The sequence below is a fragment of the Mixophyes fleayi genome, chromosome 3, assembly GCF_038048845.1.
Source record: "Mixophyes fleayi isolate aMixFle1 chromosome 3, aMixFle1.hap1, whole genome shotgun sequence".
NCBI lineage: Eukaryota > Metazoa > Chordata > Amphibia > Anura > Limnodynastidae > Mixophyes > Mixophyes fleayi.
Genome location: NC_134404.1, coordinates 48,796,276 through 48,821,215, shown reverse-complemented (window position 1 = coordinate 48,821,215; position 24,940 = coordinate 48,796,276). Strand labels below are relative to the sequence as shown.

Sequence of the window (24,940 nt, the reverse complement as noted above, 5' to 3'; positions counted from 1 at the left end):
TCTGAGGATAGCCCAGCCCGTACATAAAGTCCGTCATCATAGCACCACATTAAAATCCATAACCAGGGCCAATCCATACGAAAACAACCAAACATTCCACTACCTCCAATAGGCTTCCAGACTCAGCCTAAAAAGCGCTGTTGCTCCTCCCGGACTAAGGTACTGTGGGCACTGAGGTAATAGTTAAAATCAGGGTCCTGGAGTTGAAACCCCATTGATGCCAGTACCCCACTCTGCCACACGCTGCATACCGCTACTCCATTATACTATCATATAATAATAATAGATCAAGCACTGCACAGGGATTTAGACACTTTTAAATACTGTGTTTTATTTTTTTATATACCTTTACTTGAAATTTCCATTGGGTTACAGTAAGATAGAATATAGAAAAAACAAGATGAGTTGTAATAAGGTGGTCAACCAGGGTATTTACAGTGTGTTATTTCAGTTCCAAACATATTAACCCTTGTTAATGTTCCATTTACTTATTCATACAGTAGTACAGTATATTATTATACTGCAGCTGTCTTCCATTAATTTCAATAAGGTTTCTTTATGAAGCTCATATGCTGGAAAAATAAGTGCACTATTGTGTTTGTTATATTACAACTGTATGCTGGGACTTATAGTTTGGCTGTACTATAATTTGTGTATACTGTACAGTGTAACTATTGTAATATAACCATTTCATGTCTGACTGTACACCACTAATTTATATAAAACGCACAAATGTATTTGATTTTTGTAGCAGCAATAAAATGTTTTTAAAAAGAGGGATAGGCTGCGCTTCCTCCAAATATATGAAGCAGCCAAATGCGAACCTGAGAGTGTGTGGGGGACCCCTAAACTCCCAACAATGTTAGATACGTATAAAAATAGTCAGGTTCTGGGCGCTTGTAAAGGAAAGATATATCAATTTAATATGGATAGGTCCACAATACGCTCCGGCCGGAACGAGACAGCTTAGATGTGTTAAACAATTAACATGCATCAATTGACACTGCCGAAAACAATGATAATGGTAAAAAACACTATAAACTCAGTGTGATTGAAAATATGGTTAGAGTGCACTTGCAAGCTACTAAAATATGAAATGACAATTGATATGAACCGCAAAAAGGGAATGTAAGGAAATATAATGTCCAGAGTTGTAAAATAAAAATGTTGGTGATGATGAAAAATGCAAGCAAAAATGAAATTGGTAGCCGTTACTCACATGAAGCAGGGATGTCTGGCTGTCTATAATGCAGGCAGGCACTTAGTAGCGGTCCCAGAGTCTGTGCTGATGAGGTTAGATATAACGTTGATTTCAATGATAAAAAGCACCCAGCAGAATGCCAATTTTTAAAACAAGAATGAGGAAGAAAGTTCTTCTAGTTCCTAAAAGGAAATCCTCTCCTTGTTGAAAGAAAAAATGATCCCGCTCAAATAGCGTGTGCACGCTGCGGGATATCTTCGTGTTGAGATTAAATGTATGGATATCAAAATGCCTCCAATAATGGACAGGTACCCAGCAGAATATAAGTGGTGATGATCCAAATTTAGTCCTCCTAATCCCCAATGTAGTCTCTCTCTTTCTCATAAAGTTGAGGCTAAACAGGGGAAGCGGTAGTGCCACTACGGATGAGCGCATACACGCTACAGGCTGGTCTCCGATGTGGATGTCTATATATGGTAATGTAAGATGCTAGCATGCTAGTAAGTTGAATAAAACTGAGTTGAGGGACAGTCTCCAACGCGTTTCGCCCGGTGGCAATGGCCAGTGGGCTTCCTCAGGGATAGTAATGTCCAACTGGTCTTCCTCAGGGATAGTAATGTCCAACTGGTCTTCCTAGCCAGTTTTTAAAGAGATCCGGATGTGCCAATCAGCCAAGAGGCAATGGAGTAATTAAGTAATTAGTGAATGAATCTGAGTACTGGTGATTGCACAACAATCCAACAGGCATGATGGAAAAAAACAAAAGGTATATATATGAAATGAACAAAAATAAATAAAAATAAAAATAAATAAAAATAAAAATAATTTTATTTTTATTTTTTATTTTATATTATTATATTTATTTATTATTTATTTTATTTTATTTTATTACTTTTTTATTTTATTTTATTTTTATTTTATTATTTTTATTTATTTATTTATTTAATTTATTTATTTTTATTTTTATTTTTATTTTTTTATTTTTATTTTTATTTATTTTTATTTTTATTTATTTTTGTTCATTTCATATATATACCATGTACATCACCAATATTTATGCAACCAGATCTATTTATATATATTTTTCTATATATGTTCAAACATGCTCTTTTTTGTTTTGCAACTAGTGCACTATCGTTTTCTTTTGTTTTTTTCCATCATGCCTGTTGGATTGTTGTGCAATCACCAGTACTCAGATTCATTCACTAATTACTTAATTACTCCATTGCCTCTTGGCTGATTGGCACATCCGGATCTCTTTAAAAACTGGCTAGGAAGACCAGTTGGACATTACTATCCCTGAGGAAGCCCACTGGCCATTGCCACCGGGCGAAACGCGTTGGAGACTGTCCCTCAACTCAGTTTTATTCAACTTACTAGCATGCTAGCATCTTACATTACCATATATAGACATCCACATCGGAGACCAGCCTGTAGCGTGTATGCGCTCATCCGTAGCGGCACTACCGCTTCCCCTGTTTAGCCTCAACTTTATGAGAAAGAGAGAGACTACGTTGGGGATTAGGAGGACTACATTTGGATCATCACCACTTATATTCTGCTGGGTACCTGTCCATTATTGGAGGCATTTTGATATCCATACATTTAATCTCAACACGAAGATATCCCGCAGCGTGCACACGCTATTTGAGCGGGATCATTTTTTCTTTCAACAAGAAGGAGAGGATTTCCTTTTAGGAACTAGAAGAACTTTCTTCCTCATTCTTGTTTTAAAAATTGGCATTCTGCTGGGTGCTTTTTATCATTGAAATCAACGTTATATCTAACCTCATCAGCACAGACTCTGGGACCGCTACTAAGTGCCTGTCTGCATTATAGACAGCCAGACATCCCTGCTTCATGTGAGTAACGGCTACCAATTTCATTTTTGCTTGCATTTTTCATCATCACCAACATTTTTATTTTACAACTCTGGACATTATATTTCCTTACATTCCCTTTTTGCGGTTCATATCAGTTGTCATTTCATATTTTAGTAGCTTGCAAGTGCACTCTAACCATATTTTCAATCACACTGAGTTTATAGTGTTTTTTACCATAAAATGTTTTTGCCCGTTTTTCTTTCTAACAATGTCATCCTGAGATGGCATTAACAGAACGGGTATCAGAACAGTAAATCTTACTCAACCTCCTTACTGTATACTGTACACAATTCTACTGTACTAATGCAATATCTTATAGGACACCACTGCTGTAATTGTATCACACTCTACTTTGTAAAGTGATATGTCAAAGCTTGAAATGTACATTTGAATAATGCTTTTATAATATTATTTTGTAACAGGGTCACAATTAGCACAGCTCTGTATAAATTTTGACCATGAGGGGTCATACCCAGTACTAGAAAGGTGTACCTAATAAAGTGTCCACAGAGTGTGTGTGTGTGTGTGTGTATATTTATTATAGATAGGACACCCTTTGTCCCCAGAACAGCATGGATTCTTTGTGGCATGTATTCAACAAGGTGGTGGAAACATTCCTTAGAGATCCTGCTCCATGGTGACATGATGACATCACACAGTTGTTGCAGGTTTTTCAGCTGCGAGTTAATGCTTCGAATTTCCTGTTCCACCACATCCCAAAGGTATTCAACTGGATTGAGATCTGTTGTCTGTGGGGACTATCAGAGTACTTTGAACTTATCATGTTTCTGAAACCAGCTTGAGATGACATTTGCTTTGTTACACGACGTGTTATTCTGCCAGAAGTTGCCATTAGAAGATGAGTAGACTGTGGCCATAAAGAGATGCACATGGTCAGCAACAATACTCAGGTAGACTGTGGCATGTAAATGATGATCATTTCGTATTAAAGGGCCTAAAGTGTGCTAAGAAAACATTCCCCCCGCCATTACACCACCAGCCTGCACCATTGACACAAAGCATGGAGCCATGGATTCAGGTTTATATTAAGTTCTGACCCTACCATCTGCATGTCGCAATAAAAATTGAGATTTTACCAAACAATCTTTTTCCAATCTTCAACAGTCGAGTTTTGGTGAGCCTGTGCCCACTGTAGCCTCAGTTTCCTGTGGAACCTAATGTGGTCTAATGCTGCTGTAGACCACTTTAAGGTTCAACGTGCTGTGCGTTCTGAGATGCTTTTCTGCTGCAACGCAGTTATTTGGGTTACTGTCACCTTCATGTCAGCTTGAACCAGTCTGGCCATTCTTCTCTGACCTCTCTCATTAACACCCACAGAACTGCCGCTCACTGGATGTTTTTGGTTTTGTGCACTATTCTCTGCAAACTCTAAAGACTGTTGTGGGTAAAAATCCCATGTGATCAGAAAATTCTGCGATACTCCCGTCTGGCACCAACAATCATTCCACGGTAAAAGTCAGAGATCACATTTCTTCTGAACAACAGCTGAACCTCTTGACCACGTCTGCATGCTTTTATGCATCGAGTTGCTGCCATGTGATTGGCCGATTAGATATTTGCATTAAAAAGGTGTAACTAAGTGGCCGCTGGGTGTATATCAGATTAATAAATGAAGGTTAATAATGTTGCAGGTTGAAATATTTAAATGACTTTCAATGGGTGGAAAAATGCAAATTTACAGGAATTTAATGTTTTCTTGAAGTCCTGCACGATGACGATTTTTTTTCCCATATCTTCAAAATACTATCAATGGGGTTTCCTTGCACCCTCCAGACATGTTAGGATTGACAAACAGTGTCATAATGAAACGAGGGGGATTAGAGGCAAGCACGAAAGAAACATTCGGACAGCGATGGATAGTCTCAGTATCTTTCAACAGGTTTGTAGCAAACCAATGCAGGAAAATTGAGGCATCAAACAAATTCATACATCCATCTGGTTAGACCATATAAATTGTCCGAGCCATTCTGGTTACATCGTATATACCAGAAGATATTATAAATAGTAAGACCAATGAATCTTGATGCAGCCGTATATATTCAGCCTATTTTGAGGCCCATATTCAGTAAATAAAATCAGAGGACTAAATGGACACTTTATAAAAACTTTAATGTTTGGCTGTTGATTATTCACAGTTCAGTCATTACAACAAATTATTTACAGCATGAAACATATCAACACCACCTTTTGAGCCTGATTCCACCCGCTTCCCTGCATGGTATATTCTGCTCTACTGCAGGAGGGGTACAAAATATATTTCAATCTAGTCTGGAAAAATAGGGACAGTTTTATAGTCCTTTTCAAGGCCTTATAAATACTCAACTAAACATTACATAGGATCCAGTTGGGAGGATAATGAGGGAATTTAACACTTTGTAATATTACTGACATGATGTATGGGAATTGTCATTACTGACGTACAGTAAAGTTCACCTATTGAAAAACACACACGCAGGTGGCCATTTGGTGAGGGCGGAACCAATATCCCTGACAACGCAGCTTATTAATTCATAAGGAAGTTGTGAAGTCACTGGTTTCTAATGAACCGACATCATGGTCATAACCGGTGGGCTCCCAGAATCTATTTTTGGGATCTCCCATCTCATCTGCAATACATTCTATGGGGAACAGACTTTTTTTAGGATCCCAAGAACAACAGCATACTGATTGCTTGGGATACCAAATAAGCGGTTGAGCATCACTGGTATAACCCCCTGCAATAATGTAATGCGACAGGTACAAATTAATTAAAAACAAAAAAACAAAACAGACAAAACGTTTAATAGATTCCACAGACAAACATAAAACAAGCGACGTATTAAAGGTTTGCTGGGCCAAGGGCATCGTATAATCTTTGAGCTGCTAGTTGTACCAGTTCCCGCAGTGTTTCGTCTTCATCAATTCCTTCCTCACATTCCACGGTCTAAGGAATGAAATACTGGTTAAGAGGAGTCTTGCTGGAAATAAATATACTTACCAGCCCCCCACCATTACCAGATCATCTAACATAATATGTCACAGCATACTTTCTATAAACTTATCCATGTAGTTTCAAGATTTTTAGCCACATTTCGTGTATGTGCTTTTCAGATGATAGAAGATAGACTTTCATATTGTAACACTGCCTGCCCCAAATCCTCCAAATGTTTCTTAGCAATGCTCCTGTAACCTCAAGAGTAGCTCAAGATAAAAGTAGTTGAAAGAAGACCTATGTATTTGCAATTTGCCACAGCAACCAATGAGATACCTCTTTTCACTAGACAGATAAAAGAGGATTTATGTACTTACGTTAAATCCGTTTCTCTGATTCCGTCTGGGGGACACTGCTTACCATGGGTTGTGGAGGGAGCTTGGGGGAGTTGGCACCTAACTAGTTAACTTTTAGTACTGCCGACAGACCCCTCCCCTCTACAATCCCCCTGCCCTCTCTTGTTCAGTTAATCAAAAAGCCCAAGGAGAAAAGGCCAGTCAAACAAGAGCACACAGAAGAACAGCAGAAGGGAAGGATCGCAGTGTCCCCCAGACGGAATCAGAGAAACGGATTTAACGTAAGTACATAAATCCTCTTTTCTCTTTCATCCAGTCTGGGGGACACTGCTTACCATGGGGACATTCTAAAGCAGCCCCCTAAGGGTGGGACTACTCTGAAAATCCCGCTCGTAATGGTTTACATCTGCAGATGCAAATACATTGAATTGATAGAATTTTGTAAAGGTGTGGACAGAGGACCAGGTGGCTGCCCTGCAAAGCTGGTCTGCGGAAGCCCCATTTCTCGCTGCCCACGACGCCCCTACCGATCTGGTGGAATGGGCCGTAAGTCTCTCCGGCACAGGACGGTTAGCCTTTATGTAAGCTTGCCTAATGGTTGCCGTAATCCATCTTGCAATGGACTGTTTTGAGGCTGGCCAGCCTCTCTTATTAGCATCATAAAGAACAAACAAGGAATCCGTACGTCTAATCTGAGAAGTTCCTTTGACATAAATGCGGAGAGCCCTAACCACATCTAACTTTTCCATAGACTGATGATCCGACTGGGAAGTAGATGAAAAAACCGGCACTACAATTTCCTGGTTAAGATGTAAAGCCTAAACTACTTTTGGAACGAAAGAAGGAAGGGTTCTTAACACCGCTCTGTCCTCATGGAAAACCAAATATGGTTCCCGACAAGACAAAGCTCCTAATTCCGAAACTGTTTGAGCAGATGCGATAGCCAAAAGAAAAAGGACCTTCCAGTTCAACCACTTTAATTCTGCCACACGCAAAGGCTCAAAGGGGGGCCCTTTAAGCATATCCAGTACCAGGTTGAGATCCATGGTGCTGTAGGCGGAACATAGGGAGGCTGAATATGCAAGACTCCCTGGAGAAAAGTCCTAATATCTGGCAAATCTGCTAATTTCATATGAAAAAATACTGAAAGTGACGATACCTGGACTTTTAGGGAACCTAACCTAAGACCTGCTTCCAGGCCATCCTGAAGGAAAGCTAACAAGCGAGGGAGGCGAAAGGAGGACGAGTGGCATGTCCTATTTTAGCACCATCTAATGTAGGCTCTCCAAATCCGGTGATAGATGCGAGCTGAAACTGGCTTCCTAGCTCGCATCATGGTATTCACCACGCTGTGGGAAAAACTTCTAGCCCTCCAGAGGCTGGCTTCAACAGCCATGCAGTTAAACTGAGCTGAGGTAAATTCTGGTGACGGAAGGGACCCTGCAGAAGAAGGTCGTCTCGAGGCGGAAGACGGAACCACGGTCCTTCCGCCATGGAGATTATGTCTGCTAGAATTACAGACCTCCCTGCCTTACTCGTCTGAGAACGCGAGGAAGCATGGGAATCGGAGGAAACAGGTATCCCATCCTGAACTCCCATGACATCGTCATGACGTCCACTGCCACCGCTAAGGGGTCTCTTGCCCTTGCGCAAAACCTGAGGACCTTCCTGTTGTGTCTGGAGGCCATGAGATCTATGTCCGGAAGACCCCATCTCTGAACCAGAGACTGAAAGACTTCCGGATGGAGCGACCATTCCCCCGGCATCATCTGGTTGCGACTTAGATAGTCGGCTTCCCAATTGTGTATTCCTGGAATGAATACTGCCGATATTGCTGGAACATATTGTTCTGCCCAAATCAAGATCTGAGCTGCACTCCTGGTTCCTCCCTGTCTGTTGATATATGCCACAGTCGTGGCATTGTCGGACTGAACCCTGACAGGGTGGCCCTGGAGGAGGGACTGGCCTCCTCTGAGGGCCAAAAGAATAGCCTTCAGTTCCAGCACATTTATAGATAGGGCCGATTCCTGAACCGACCAAAGGCCCTGAAGCCGGAGGTGTAGGATTACCTCCCCCCAACCTTTCAGCCTGGAGTCTGTCGTGGCTATGATCCATGACCATGGAGAGAAGGATCTGCCTACTGTCATGTGATCCTGAATCAGCCACCACTGGAGTGATTCTCTCGTCCTCGGGGATAGAGAGATCCTCTGGAGATCTAGGCGTAGGTGGGATCCTAACCATTTTGTCAACAGATCCCACTGAAAACAACGAGAGTGAGCTCGACCAAAAGGAATGGTCTCTAAGGAGGCCACCATCTTTCCCAGCAGCCGCATGCACAAGTGGATTGAGGGGCTGAGAGAAGACAAGACCTGGGCTATTATGCTTTGAATTGAAGCAACCTTCTCGACAGGCAGGAACACCTTTTGCTGGCTGGTGTCCATGATGAGGCCTAGGAAAACCATGCGTTGACACGGAACCATCTGGGATTTCTTTAAGTTGATCAGCCATCCGTGGCCCTTGAGAACCGCCAAGGTGAGGGACAAGTGATAACGCAAGCAATTCTCTGAGGAGGATTTGATAAGCAGGTCATCCAGATAAGGCACGACCTGAACTCCTAGAAGGTGAAGAAGCGCTGCCATCACCGACATGATCTTTGTGAAAACCCTCGGCGCAGTGGAGAGGCCGAAGGGGAGGGCCCGAAACTGATAATGGGAGGATCCCACTGTGAATCAGAGGAGGGACTGATGGTCCCTCCAAATGGGAACGTGGAGGTATGCATCTTTTATGTCTATGGAAGCCATAAATTGATCTTTCTCCAAACCGTTTATTACCGATCTCAGAGATTCCATCCGAAATCTGTCGACTTTTAAGTGTACATTGAGGCCCTTTAGGTTTAAGATGGGTCGGAAGGAGCCGTCCGGCTTCTTGACAAGGAACAGGTTTAAATAAAACCTTTGTCCCTTTTGGTAGTCTGGGACCCTGCAGATAACTTTCTGTGAAAGAAGAGAGGCGACACAACCCTGTATTGCCTGTCTTCTTGTTGGATCTCGGGGTAGAGGGGTTACGAAGAAACGATGAGGCATAGGGCCCAGCAGGTCTATCCTGTACCCCCTTGATATAATGCCCCGAATCCAAGAGTCTTAGGAGGACGTTGCCCACTGTTTCTGAAACAAAGACAGACGACCCACCACTGGCGCCCCCTCCAGGAGAACCGAGTGGTCGTCAGGACGCAGGCTTCTCCTGATTCTTGGAGGCCTGGCGCCTGGCCGTAAACGAGGATCTCCCTCTAGAAGAGGAGCCTCGAGCATTAGGCTGTTTACCTCTAAATGACTGTCCTCTAGACAAGGAGGTCCCCCGAAAGGGCTGACGAAAGGAGCTGACCCAAGGGTTCCGGCTCCTACTAGGGAATACCGGCAAGGAAGTGCTTTTGCCCCCCGTTGCCTGGGAGATCAAAGTATCTAATTCCGGACCGAACAAACCTGCTGCTGAAAAAGGAATAGTTTCAACGGACTTTTTTGATTCCGCATCTCCTTCCCAGGATTTCAGCCATAGCGTCCTTCTAGCTGAAATAAATGCCGCCTGAATAGAAGAGGAGACGGCCACTGAGTTTTGGGCCGCCTCATAAAGGTACCCCGATGCCTCCTTCAAATGCAAAGCCAGGGGGAGTATATCGGAGTCCTGTAAGGCCTCTGCCAGCTGGTCTGCCCATACTTCCATGGCTCTAGCAACCCAAGCTGAAGCAAAAGTGTGTCTAAAGGAAGAATCCGCAGCCGCGAAGATAGACTTCAGCTGGGATTCAACTTTTCGGTCATTGGCATCCGGAAGGGATGCTGAACCAGGAGCTGGAAGTAAGGTGTGTTTTGCCAATCGGGCTATGGGAACATCCACTTTGGGAATACTCTCCCAGCAAACTACATCTTCCTCCTGCAAGGGATACAGGGAGGAGAACCTTCTGGGAACAGAGAACCTTTATTCAGGTTGTTTCCATGCTCCTTCTGCAATGTCTTTAAGTTCTACAGAAGGGGGGAAAATGGCTAGCCTTCCTTTTGGCCTTCTTAAAGAGACTTCTGTCTCTAGGGGTAGGATCCTCCGGTTCTGGGAGGTCCAACGTCTGCCTAACCACTAAAACCAAATCATTAATAAATTGGCTTTTGGAATTTTCATCCTGTTCCAAAGATTGAACCTGGTCAGGATCGGAATAATCTGCCCCCTCATCCTCAGAACACTCCTCAGAATCTGAAAGGACCCTAAGGGGATTATCAGATCTAGGCCTCTTTCTTTTAGTAGGCGGGATGTTTGGGGACTCAAGCAACTGGTTAAGTTTATTCAAACCCCTAATAAAAGCTGTAGACCATGCCGGTTCTATGGGGACAGGGGCTTGGTCTGTAAGAGAAGAGGAAGGTCCTGGTAAAGACGTTCCAATAGACCCTGTGGTAACAGGGAGGCCCAACTGAGTGCTATTATTATTAGCCACAGAAGTAGTCATATTAGATAGCAATTGGTTAGATTGTAAAACCATCTGAGCGAACGAGGAAACCGACTGTGTCAGGGAGGCCACCCAGGCCGGTTCCTCCGTCATTGGGGCTGAAATCTGCTGGGTTTGCGCAGGGGGAGCCCCTGCTTCGCAGGCAGAGCGCCGAAGGGTCCTTTTGCCCACAAGGTAATTTTACATGACATTTTGAACATGTGAAATATTTTGTTATAGCGCCCTTTCCCTTATCCGTCATTCTTATAAAGGAAGGCACACCAAGCACACAGACTAAATTATTAATCTAGCTGAGTAAAGAGAGAGAGAAAGAGTAATGTATGGAGAGAACAGAGTGAAATAACAAGTAATCAACTGATCTTATCCAGCGCTGCCAGCTGTAAAAAAATAAATAAAACTCAAATAAAAGAAATAACATTTTTTAAATTTACACCAAGTACTAAAAAACACTGCCCAACTCCTGGGCACCTAAAAAAAACTGAACAAGAGAGGGCAGGGGGATTGTAGAGGGGAGGGGTCTGTCGGCAGTACTAAAAGTTAACTAGTTAGGTGCCAACTCCCCCAAGCTCCCTCCACAACCCATGGTAAGCAGTGTCCCCCAGACTGGATGAAAGAGAAAAGCTAATTCCCGATTGGTTCTTTTTAGACGCTCACACCCAGTTCTGGTCTGCTGCTGCCGAGTTACCAGGATAATCACCATAGATACTGTGATGTGGCTGGGGGTTCCCATTAACAAAAAGGAGGTTCATATTATCCTACAGCTTACAATCCCATTGGTTTACTCGTCAGAAGAGATTGGAGCCACCATTTGCTGCGATTCACATACCCGGGTTTCCAAACACAAGGCGGCCGTCTTCCCGTCCACAGTGACTGTGATAGTGGAGTCGTTGTTATTAGTCACACACTCCTCACCAAACATGTCCCTGAAATGAAAGCAACACGTAAGAGAACACAGTCGGGGGAGACTTCCGTGGGAGGTCATCTATAAATACCAGTGGAATGTAGGAAGACTGTACAGGTGACTGCATTATGTGGGCGATGATAAAATAAGGAAGAGAGATGATCATTTATAGCAGAGAGTTAGCCAGCAAGACAGAGGAAATGTCTATGCCAGCACCTCTCCTCCTGTACTTACTGCAGCATGATCTCCAGCCTCTTCCTGTACGCATCCATGTCCACTTTGGTAGCTTTCTGTGATACCGCTGGAAGAAACAACAATCTACTTCAGGCATATGACCTCAATCCTTATATACAGAAATCCCTTCATTTCACTGTCTGCTCATGTTGCTTATTAGCTTTGTACAAGTGATGCACAGACAAATTTTACTAAGGTTCAAGTGAAAATATATATTTATAGTAAAAATGAAAGCTCTGAAAATTTCTCCATGTCACATAAATAAGACATATTTCAAACATAATACTTGACCTGTTAAAAGCCTATAGAAGAGTACTGAACATATTCCAGAGTGCAGTATTTATATGCGTTATTATAAACCAAGATTAATAGTTAGATTCTAAAGAAAAATAAAGTTCTCTTAACAACCAACTCTTCTCTCAAAGGTATTATTATTATTATTAATTTTTATTTAAAGGGCGCCACTAGGTCTCCGTAGCGCCGTACAGGGACAGACAGAAACACGATACAGGGTGAGACAGCACAGTACAGTTAACAGAAAGCACAGTAACTCAGAAGCTCAATGAACAGCTAGATTAGAGGTGAGAGCACCCAGCGGGGTAGAGACAGGGGCCGGAGGACCTCACGGAGGAGACAAGGAGCTGGAGAGCAGAGTTAAAGTGGTGGAGAACAGAAGGAGAGGAGGCCCTGCTCGGAGGAGCGTACAATCTAAGGGGAGGGTAGGACGGACAGAGACACAATGGTAGGAGGAGGGCATGGGGAGAACGGAGGCAGAGACGGAGAGGGGGGGGAGAGGAGAATGAAAAGGAGGGAAGTAGGAGGGGGACAGGAGAGGGAGGGGGGTAGGGGGAGACTGAGAGGAGGTCAATAGGTGGGGGACTGAAGGGCTTTAAGAAAGAGGTGGGTTTTTAAGGCCCGTTTGAAGCTGGACAAGTTGGGAGAAGTTCTGATGGAGCGGGGGAGCTGGTTCCAGTGGAGGGGGGCAGCGCGGGAGAAGTCTTGGATGCGAGCATGGGAGGAGGTAACCAGGGGGGAAGAGAGGCGGTGGTCGTTAGCCGAACGTAGAGGGCGGGATGGAGATAAGGTTGGAGATGTAGGGACCAGTAGAGTTGGAGAGGGCCTTGAAAGGTATAAAGATATCAGTAAATGTGATAAAAGAAGAGTGTGTTCTTAGTACAGACGGCCAGTGAGGTTCTCTCTTCTTGTGGCGTGTCATTACAGAGCGCTCTCCACACACGTGTACTGTGCAGAGATTTCAGGTATAAATGATGCCAGCTAAAAGGGTGATGTACAGAACCTGTGGGTATTACCATAATAAAAGAGTTACCTTTCTGTGTGCGGGGGTTTGACTGTAGCTCCAGGATCACTGTGGCCACAGTGTCGGCATACATATCATTTGATGGGTTCGCCACCCACTATAGGAAGAAGGGACAATGGAATTAGACAGGTAGGAAATAACACACGATTCTATAACCCTATGTAGTTCATTATATCGGTCAGGTGACAAAAGATGGCAATTTCATTTAATGCACTGACTAATATGGTGAAATCAATTAATCATCAGACTAACTGAAATTCTAAATCCTATATGGTTTGAGATTGTGAAATCCTACATAGACCACCATAACCAGGGGGATTACAAATCTACCCGAATACCATAAATATAAATACAATCAGTATAACCAAGGGAAGGGTTGACAAGTGGTTATAAACATGAACACTATCATTGAGAAAAATCCATAAGGACATATGATACAATTGAGAATCCTGGAGTTGCTGGGGATGTCCTTGATCTCATCAGACTAACCATACATACTACACTGTGTCTCAATGAAAGTGCAGCACATGGTTAGGCTTTAGTGGTGGAATTGGCACACCAGGCACTCGATTGGGCCATTTGTCTAAAAATATGCTTTAGTTGTTCATTTAGTTATCTTTTTAGTTTGCTGTAGAAGACATATGTATCGCATACAAAGCAGGAATAACACACTAGAAAACTATGAAAGGTGTCAGATGTTGGTAATGAAAGGAGATCATACAGGATTTCCTCACCTCCAGCATTACCATGCCTTGCTCCTTTACCACTGTGATCGCCCTGAAAACCCTCAGAGATTCCTTGTCATTCACTTCAATTTCTTCCACTTCCCCTGAAACAGGTGGAAAACAGGTACGAGAACAACATTAAGTGCGTGCATTTATAAACCACCAGGAATTTTTCATAATTAACCTGAATCTATCCAGTTATACATTTCGACTTGATGCTCATTTTGTTCAAAGGAGTACCCGTATAACCGCAGTCTGAAGATTTATTTGGTATAATTCAACATACATTTAAAGCTTACACTACATAACATTATATATGCATTTATTTTGTTTACCCTATTAAACTGACATGTGAAGACTTGTCGTTACACAATGGCTGGGAAGCCACGTTTTTCAAGCCTGAATTAGAGCATTAATTGTAGTTATAAAAGCATCATGGGAAGTCACACAAAATGTACTCTGTGGTGGAAAATTTCAGACTTAACGTCACAATTTATTAACATGGCTCGGACACTGAACACACACCTGTGAGCTGCTGCAAGTGGTAGAATAACAGGTTGAACGGTCCTGTGTACGGAATGGCTTGTGTTTGTGTCACAGTGCTCATGGCCAAATCAGTGTAACCTGTAACGAAACGACAGCTATTTATAGGAGACATGTTATACATTGCTGGACCTTACATGGTGGAAATCCTTTGAAAGACTTAGCCGATGAGTTCAATAAAACCATTTAATTGGTAAAATGATCTCACGTACTGGGGTCAATACATCCATAAAAAAGGATTTTTTAACGTACGTTAAATCCTTTTCTCTGAAACCATGGGGGACACTGGAATATAGGGCGCAGAGCTTTTGTACTTTAGCTCAAACCTTCCCCCTCTATAGCCCTATGGGCTGCTCTGAACTTCAGTTTTAACTAACAAAGCACCGTCCAGAGGGCACCCACAGACCTAGCAGAATGTCTCCCACATTCACAGGAACCGGCTGACCTGCCCTGATGTAAGGCTGGTGGGTTACAGACGTAATCCACCTGATAATGGTCTACTTAGAGGCCGGCAAGCCTCTCTTTTTGGATGTCAGAGAGAACCAGGAGGTCCTCTTTCTGGTGCACATCCGTGGTCCTGTTGACATAGGTCCTTAAGGCCCTGACCACTTACAAAGAATGAAGAGAGCCCTCTTCACGCTGTATTATCTTAAAGTTGGATTCATGTTGGATAGGAGCGGTCTGATTCTGCTCAGGTGTAACCCTGGTCCAGCAGTAAAGGTCTCTGGCTCATTTCATGCTGTGAACTTACTGGCAAGGTCACTTGGTGAAAGGATGTGATAGTTAAAGTTTCTTTTTACAAGGATCCCCGAAATCCTTTGACTTTGTTCTGGCTTCTTATCTGCAAGAGAACCCATCACCTATTGGGAAGAAAGTACATTCCAGAATTATTTTAAGAACTTGAGATAATACAAAATAATGCAGTCCATTAGGGGACAATGCAACAATGGGGATATGCCAAAGCTGCCTCTAAGGGTGGGATCGCTCTGAAACAACTATGTGCAAGCCCGTGAACCCAAAGCTGGCATCCAAAAACCAGCAATTTATAAAAATCCAGGTTATAGACCCTACTCCAAAGGGCACAAACAAAACTGAGGATGGCTCCAGGTGGCAGTGGCATAGTAGGGGAGGAGCTATCTTCAACATTTTTAGATTTAAAGTGTCCTGCCTTCAATTCCACCTACTATACACCACTGTCACAGTGTCCCCCAATAACAAGAAAAAGAAAAGGGATATCTTAGTAATTGACATTAAAACCCTTTCTCCGAGGCTGCAGAGTGACACAGATAGTGGGTTATAGACCACCCCTAACTGGTAGGACACTGGAAGAAAACTGACACCTTAATGTTCACTAGCTCAGCAAGGTACATAACAGTGTCAGAGTAAAATGAAAACAAGCATTCATGGGTTGACTTATGTCCTTCAGCCCCAGTGAACGGGATAAGTACAACAAATCCCCATTTCTCCTTCTGGAGACGGTGGATGTCCCAAAGCCAGGGGAGGAATGCTGAAGAATGAAGAGCTGCAGAAGGCTGCTCCCACCAAGGTGGCAATGTCCATTTTGTATAACTAAGAAACAGCATGCAGGGACAAACAGTTGATTATTGGGAGTCAGACATAACTACAAACTCCTGGTTTATATGAAAACTGGAGAGTATCAACAGAAGGGAGGTTGCATCGTACATGTTTTATGAGGAAAGAGGGCGGATGTGATCAAGCAGAAAAATCCGAGATGAAATTAGCGAGGCAATGTCCAGGGGAGAAAACATGCGGTATCTAAACGGAGCTCTGTTTCCTGTGGAAAGTCACTGGCGTGGAACAATAAACTCACCTTTCAGCAAAATAATTCTACACCAATTTTTGTTTAACATACTTTACATTTCAAGTTTCTTAAGCGTCTCAGAAAAAAAACCAACCACTAGAATCACCAGAACAACTCCCAGTCTGGAAAGAAACCAAGGCCATAACGGCTATAAATCAGTATTACAAAGACTAAAAACCACTAGGATTTCCACACGAGTAAATACATGTCTCTTACATGGAATTTTAAAATAAGTGTTTGGTGCTTGTATCACTTTAACGTAGGAGTCGCTGCCTCTCAGGATCAGATTTTTACCTTAGCCAGTTTCTCTCCTCTGAAGTTTAGAGACACTGCCTCTGTATTCCTGGGATTGTGAACCTCAATATCGACTTCCTCGTTGTCCTCATACTCTCGGATGAGAGCCGCTTTAAGACGCGCCATTTCATTCTGCTCACCGTGCACCAATATCTGCAGAGATCAAAGGTCAGTGCCATGGTTTTGTAATGTCAATATAAAATCCAATACCTCCGTGCTAAACTTTAAGGCACTAAGCACAGGTATGTTGTTGTTCTACATGCATCTCATAACTTGGTTTAATGTTAAAATATGTTGCAGACAAAATATACAGATTTATATCACATTACCCAGAATCAAACTGAATGGAAACCTTTAGAACTGGGACTCACCACGTGAGGGGGTTTCAGGGCCCTGATGAACTCACTGGTTTGTTGGTAATCTGTATGTGCAGAGAATGAAATGTAATCCACGGACATCTTAAGAGGCAGCTTCTGGCCAGACATGGTGGTTATCTCCTCAGGCTCAGACATAATGTGCTGGGGAGAAAAGAGGTTATAAGATTGCTTAGCCTAAATCAGTGTGGGGGAACAGGTGGCCCTCCGAGCCTTCACCTGCGGCCCCAGCTCCTTGCGGCTTAATTATCAGATTTGTATGTTATATGCTTGATAGCGGATATGTTATTACAGATAGGCGTCTCTTTCATTGATTAAATGTAATGTTTTAAGGGTACAGATGAAGGGCAAATGTGCGTCCCTTTTGAAGGTTGGAAGGCTGCCCCTTGTGGCCCCTGAAGTGTATCATCAGCTATTTAAACAGCGCCACCAATTCCGCAGCTCTGTACAGAGAACTCACTCACATCAGTCCCTGACCCATTGGAGCTTACAGTATCAGGTTGCTTATCCCTGGTCTAGATCCTTTACAATCACAAAGCTAGCTTGCTGGCCAAGATAAATAGAAAATAAATTACATTTTAGTGATGGCCTGGATACAGACTGGAGTAATTTCCATGTAAACTCCTGGCTTTCTATATACTATGTTGAGACAATACAAGAACACGACTAGACTGAGGACACACAACATCACATATATATCTATATAGGGCCGCATAGACTGTAAGTGGTCTACGGATTACAGTCTCCTCACTCACTTTTGCCAGTGTCCCCTCCACGCAGTAGCCAGCGATGATCACTCCGTTCCTCTTGTCCGTGCACCAGCTCTCAAACAGCTCTCTGGACAGACCGCTCTGCATCATACCGGGGGAGGCCATCACCACACTGGGGCCAATGTCATCAAAATGATCCATGCTCTGAAACCAAATCAGGACATCTTACACTTATACACATTTAGTAAGTGCAATAGTCACGGGTTAAAAATAGACATATTCTACATTACCTTCTATTAGAAGCATTACATTTAAAGCACCACTCATCCCCAAATGTAACATTTCTACATATGACCCATGAAGGTAAAATACACTGTTTGGCGATACCCTGACATTCTACTGCAGCTGTGTTTAATAAGTAAAGTATTGCATCTTCACTCCATTACCCACAGCGAAAGCTCCTCCCACATCTTTGGGACAGTGTACCATATAAGACAAAACTGGTGATTCTGCAGGTATCAGAGTAATTGCGATATCACTTCCTCTGACCCGGTGTATGAATAAAGTAACACAAACAGTGCACCTGCAAAGCTGTCCCCTCCTCCATCCTAACAAGGCACATTTATTTCATGTATGTTATTCAGTCCGGTATTGCACAGACTTTGCTATATATTCATCTCGCACAGTGGCTTTACTTGCTCTTGAAACAGCAAGTGACCTTTGTGATAGATGCGAGGAGTCAAACTGCCACGGTAAATGTGATTTAAGCTAATTAATACTTGCAAGCAACTTAATAAAGTCATTGGGAGTATATTGTGTATATATAAACCAGACCTTGAGGTTGCTGATGTGCTTGAAGACGAAAGGGTTATTGATGTTTATCTGCTTGCGGATCTTGTCGTTCATGGCGTTGACGTAGGTCTGGTACACGGCCATACATTTCTTAGCCAAGGAGGAGGCATAGTATATGGGGATATCGTGCAGCTCTGGATGGTTCTGCCAGTATTCATCTGTAGGGGAATAACACACAATGTGTGACTTAGGGCCAACTCAACAATGCCCAGTTGTGTGGTTTGGGGAAGGTGATGGTAAATGGACGAATGCTCACCTAATATCAACAGAAGTTCCTGCGCTCGTCCAAGAGCAAACACAGGGATGAGGCCTCTTCCTCCCCTATTAACGATGTCGTGTACAGTGTTGCAGAAACGCGCTTCTCTCTCCTCCCGCTTCTCGTGTATGTGTGTGCCATACGTAGACTCCTACACAGAATGGAGAGTAGATACAATGGATGGATGTACACATACATAAACAAAACAGTAACATTAATCAAACAACATTTCCCAAGCTTTACTGTCCTGAACACACCCTGACGCTTCCGCAGCCATATAGTCTGCTATAGGAGATGACGCTGTTACAGGCCCTCGTCACCCATCTATGCAATTAAAACACAACACTTTCAATCCACCTTATCCGTACTCTATCTAGCACCCAGTGCTTTCAGTGCTTACTGATCTAACCTTCTAATCTGGAAGACTGCACTTGTTTATTTCATCATTTTCTGAATTTCTTAAGAATAAAGGGATAATTACAATAATGAGAATATCTGGCTTAATATTCGGTATTTCTGCTGCCATCAGATGTCTGTCCTCTTGTCTGGAGAAATCACCAGTGTACAGCAGCTGGAAAACAGGAGAATTAGAGGGTGAACACACACAGAGCATTGTCTTAGCCTGTATTCATACTGCTGAACTAAAGGCTTGGGATTCAAGTTGTTATGTCATGATAAATAATAGTTTGGTGTATATCATCATTTATTATATAGCACCACCAATTCTGCAGCACTGTACAGAAAATGTTTGTCATTTATCTCAGTCCCTGCCCCATTAGAGCTTACAGTCTAAATTCCCTACCACAGACACAGATTTGGGTCAATTTGTCAGCAGCCAAGTATGTTTTTGGAGTGTGGGAGAAAACCGGAGCACAGCAGTACAGCAATCTGAAATTAATACAACAGAAGAATCTCTATTTCCCCTTAAACTTGTACTTTGAGTGTAGATCCTTCTAACTATGCAGGATGGGAGATTACTTTTGGCATAAAGCACTATAATAAATACATAACTAAACAAGGACATACTTTGACACCCGCAATCTCGATCATAAACATGGCAGCACCCAAAACGTGCCCAGCGTGGTAACACCAGAACTTGATTCCAGCCACTTCTTTCACTTCGTGGAAGTTGATGGTCTCAATTTTATCCATACTCTCTTCAAGGTCAGTCTCTGTGTACAGCATGTCATCTGCAGAGATATTACTGAAGGCAAAGAAAAAAAAATAAAAATAGAATATACATAAAATATAAAAAAGTGTACATTATAAATGTCACTGGAGACAACTTTGTAGATATCACCGGTTTAGCAAATCACCATATGTGAAGATAACCTTAATATATTTACATTATACATCATGTGAATGTTTCTATGCACAGTATTTGATGTTCCAAAAAAAAAAAAAAACCCCAAAAAATTAAGGAAAAAGTTGTATGTTCTTTTCATGTCAAGTTAAATCTTACATAGGAAATCTAATAGGATATCAGTAACAAATATTTATTATTATCGTTATCTTTGTTTATGAAAACTTAACAGAGCTGAGATTCCAACTATATAATGTAACCATAAATCTTCTATAAAACACAAAGTTCTTATAAAGTTGTTTAATGTGGTCACTGTATGGCAGACTAGAAACATATTAGTATTTACAAGCTATAATGGTCAATGTGTAGGCCGAGCAGGTTGACTCATCTTCTGAATTAATTGCCTTAACGGATATGCTTGTTAATAATCAGTACAAAACAGTAGTAACGATGTTACTGCAGTCATCGTATATAGGGAAATGAGTTCTTCCTTTTTTTTTTTTTTACCTGACTTTGACATAATCTGAGAGCAGCCATCTGTATATAGCCTTGGTCGCATGTGTCATGAATGTTCTGCCCTTAAAGCTCGTCTTCTGCAGAAACCATGGCAAAGCCCCACAATGATCCAGGTGGAAACTACAAGTGCACACAGATGTAGAATAAAGCAGTGTTACAGGCTGAAATAACATAATACAGATTTCAACAGTCATTTTTCTAGGCTTCATAAAACTACTATTAACTACAAGCTGATCTAATATAAAAGTTACCTACATATATTATATGCTAAATATTTTTTATGGTGGCTATAGACCGGACATGGAACAAACTCCAGTACTACATGTAGCATGAGAAAATTTAGGTGCACGGTGAAAGGCAAATGCAATAGTCCAAAAATGTGGGAATGGCTGATGCGAACCCAGGTGTGTTTTATACTTGTGTGGGTGTGGCATTACGCGGGAATATAACAAGAACTCACTGGATTTTTAAACAGAATGAGGAACCTGCAAAGGATTAGTAATTATATAATCCTAGAAATGCACTATCCGGTGACAAAAATATTACCCAAATTCCTGAGTGATAAGGTAACAAGAGAATTGCATAGTGCTTCTTGAACCACTCTAAAGATGTAGTGTCCTCTATTGGTAGTGTTGTTGATTTTTGTGTGAGAAATTATCTTCGAACTTAACTTCTTATAAATATCTCCAAAACAGAGTATAAACACTGAAGGCATTATAATGCTATAACCTGCTGATATGAAGTGTTTGGTAATTTAACTAAACAGACCCCATTTGGCTTGATATTAACGTCAGCCTGGAAAAAGGGTTGGAAGTAAATGGATTATGAAAGGAATATCAGCTGGAGGGCTACAATCACATTATACACTCAGAATCTCTGACATAAGTAGCTCCTTTAGTGCCACAAATAATCTGATTACTCTAACAAATGTAACCGTTAGAAAGAAAGAAAAAGGTACTAGCAGAGCTGTTGCTATAATATAATACATATAAGATAGTATAATTAATGGTAAGAACCTACAAAAATCAACCTACTACCAATAGATCAGACCATATCTTAAGTGTGCTTCAAGATGGAATTTTTTCTTCTATAAAAAATTCACTGGACACGGTTGTTTTAAACACAGTAATGGGCACATCAAACATTATCTGGTGAATAGAAAACACTGAATGGCACATAGGAGAGATTACTGGGCACACAAAAGGCAGAAATGTGCCGATATATACACATGTACATAATTATGTACATAATTTGAAAAATTGTACTTTGTTGACAGGATTCTTATTTATTTCCCAGCTACAAACACTAGGGGCTAGATTTACTAAACTGCGGGTTTGAAAGAGTGGAGATGTTGTCTATAACACCCAATAAGATTCTAGCTATCATTTATTTAGTGCATTCTACAAAATGATAGCTAGAATCTGATTGGTTGATATAGGCAACATCTTCACTTTTTCAACCCCGCAGTTTAGAAAATATACCCCATATGACTTTTACAAGCTGTATTACTTTGTCTGTGGACAGCATTAAAATAGTAATTTTTTTGAAATTTGTTCCCAGGTGGGCACATACAAAGTGAAGAGAAAAAAAGAATTCTAACACAGAATATAGGTCTTCTACACCAGTAAGCATAACCAGATTACAACAATTGCGTATGTACTTGCACATGTTAAAGATTGTTCCAACAATGTATGTTTTATCTACATTTTTCTTTTTGTTAGTAATATGTAATGCATATTCTACGTAATAGCTCCAGCATGTAAACACTCACCACCAGAATTTTACTTACTGACTTATTAGAAGTAGATCAATCTCTGCAGGATCAATCAAATCAATATATGGGAGCGCATCCATTCCTTCCATTCCTGGGTGAATCCCACAATCCAGCTAAGAGCAGAATAAAGACAATCACTAGCAGATCATAAAATAGAATAGCCTAACATCTATTAAAGAGCCACTAAGACACAAAGTGATCTTACTGCAAGAAAAAGCTCCAAAAATAAGATAACTTTAAATGTTTGGAATTAATGTGCAACTGAATGCAAGAAAGTCTATGTGTACATTGAAGCCGATTGATGCGTAGGATTCAGTTCCGCTTTAAGCACACATTATTTCAAACATATTAAATGTAATTTTTACTGACATATATATATATATATATATATATATATATATATATAGTGTGTGTGTGTGTGTGTGTGTGTATGTATGATCACCTTATTGCCCATCTGTATGAGGTTCAATGCGAAGATTCACTTTCTGAGCAGGTAGCAAATATTCATGAGCATTACATCATCATCATGTAGGAAGTCTATCAGGTTAAAGTAATGGCTAGAAATAATCAGAACATAGAACTAAGCCTAAAGTTGTACTAAGCCAGAGGATGATAATAGTGCCAATAATCTGTAAATCATAATTTACTCAGACTGTAGTATTAATGACGGATCTTTCAAAAGTGCATGACAGGTACACTGTAATAAGAACATGTTTTTGTAGCTGTAGACGTGATTTCCCAACCATGTTAAGTAACATCACCCTTCCATGATGAACTGAAAGTGACACTCACCATAATCTTTCTTCCTTTGAATTCTAAAATGATACATGATCTTCCAACTTCCTGACCAGCCCCTCTGAAATAAGAACAAATAATTATATAAAGTTCCTAGACCAGTCGATTGTTAAATAGCAAATTCTATATAGGTGAGAATGCTTAATCAATTAAATTAAAACTAAAATAGATTGCAATTCAATGTATCTGATAATTTATTTGTTCCTACTCTGCAAATAAAAGGATTCTAGTACCTCTAACCAATTTGATGCATTGCGCGCATAAAATTAATTAACTAGTAAAGACTGGATGAGAGTAAACATGATCCGATCAATGTCTCGCTTGCAGCTTTGAGAGGCTTGGATCACGTCTGCCCTGTTGTAAGCCCTCTGACCTGACATTCCTTACCATAGACAGTCACAGGTAAATTGCCTTTTTAAAGTGTAGCCAGCCTTAAAAATAAGTCCACTCAAGCGTAACTTACACAGCATAAAGAGTTTGTCCACCACCATGTCATTTTTAATACAAGTGTAATAACAACAGTGTAGCTCCACCTTGGACCACACTATTATCAATCTAATGGTCACGGTGTACTGTATACAGAAGGTGCAGTATTCTGGAACACTGTAAACAAACCCAGTGTGTAGAAGGCACCTTAATGTACCTTACCATAAGGTTACACCATGGGGCTCTTATATTAAAATATACTTGGAGGTGTAAAATCCCTTTTTAAATAAATACAGAGGTCAGCTCCGGGGACTTTTCATAAAGGAGTAAAAATAAATCCCCAGAATTATTTGTAAACATCCTGAAATGAACAGCTAAACATTATACAGTATACTGGTGAGCACAGATGCCAAGACTGGAATGCAATTTCCAAATATGCTTGGCAAAGGATGGGTGTCAATTAAGCAGACATAGACATAGACTAATGTATTCTAAATACTTCCTCTCTCTATCACAGTATAATACCAAGTACTGACAATTGTATTCAACATATAAAACAAGAAAAGCAGCTGAATATATTTTCAGAGAAAGTAATCTTTAAAACTCAGAGCTGTGACTGGAGATCAGTAAAAAAAAAATGGCAGTTAAGGAATAATGTGCAAACAGCACCATATACACAGAGTAGGATAAGATCTATCGGGGACATACTAGAAGTAAGAGGTAAAATTCTTCATAAATAAAATATACTGGGGAGCTGTACAAGTTTTCTAACACCTGCAGCTGTATGAATATGTAAATGTGTTATTGCATATTGAATGAGTGTACACAGAAAGTGACAGAATGTGTATGAGCTGACCCTGGGCTCAACTGCTGATACTGTGTGTGTGTGTGTGTGTGTGTGTGTGTTATTTATTTATATATATATATATATATATATATATATATGCTATTTTTTCTCTATTTTTCTGACTGGTTTTGATGAAAGTGTGTGTAGTGTTGGGGGGATATCTGCCCCCCTTGTGTGTACTAGTTATTATTACATTATACACAGACTTACAGTGGTCTGATAATGAGCTGGTCACTCTCCTCAGCTGGGATTACACTCTCGGCTTTCCTTTTCACAGACATTTTGCATTGAAACACATTCCCAGCCAGAGAGCCTTTTTCCGGTCCGCTGCTTTCTATTTCCCCCCCAACGGTCCGCATCAATCTACTTCCCCCCACTTCCGGTGTGTCGGT

General features: G+C 41.3%; 1 protein-coding gene across 1 annotated transcript; it reads right to left on the bottom strand.

Annotated features, from left to right (window-relative positions):
- Positions 1 to 5,197: 5,197 nt before the first annotated feature.
- On the bottom strand, positions 5,198 to 24,897 carry CPSF3 (cleavage and polyadenylation specific factor 3). The gene is made up of 18 exons (XM_075201458.1): positions 24,759 to 24,897; positions 23,273 to 23,336; positions 22,496 to 22,593; positions 20,698 to 20,826; positions 19,914 to 20,091; positions 19,369 to 19,458; positions 18,888 to 19,038; positions 18,614 to 18,789; positions 17,825 to 17,983; positions 17,067 to 17,213; positions 16,696 to 16,848; positions 15,331 to 15,439; positions 14,562 to 14,660; positions 14,046 to 14,140; positions 13,321 to 13,408; positions 11,994 to 12,060; positions 11,685 to 11,781; positions 5,198 to 6,028 (listed from the first exon to the last, which is right to left on the bottom strand). The coding sequence occupies exons 1-18, from the start codon at positions 24,827 to 24,829 to the stop codon at positions 5,924 to 5,926; spliced, it is 2,076 nt and encodes a 691-aa protein (XP_075057559.1). The 5' UTR covers positions 24,830 to 24,897; the 3' UTR covers positions 5,198 to 5,923.
- Positions 24,898 to 24,940: the final 43 nt, after the last annotated feature.

Excerpts from the sequence above, each read along its gene's own strand:
- CPSF3 (XM_075201458.1), bottom strand. The coding sequence starts at position 24,829 with ATGTCTGTGAAAAGGAAAGCCGAGAGTGTAATCCCAGCTGAGGAGAGT. Across the intron at positions 20,827-22,495 it reads GATCTACTTCTAATAAGTCA|TTTCCACCTGGATCATTGTG; the intron begins GTAAGTAAAATT and ends GTGCACTTGTAG. Across the intron at positions 20,092-20,697 it reads TCAGATTATGTCAAAGTCAG|TAATATCTCTGCAGATGACA; the intron begins GTAAAAAAAAAA and ends CTTTGCCTTCAG.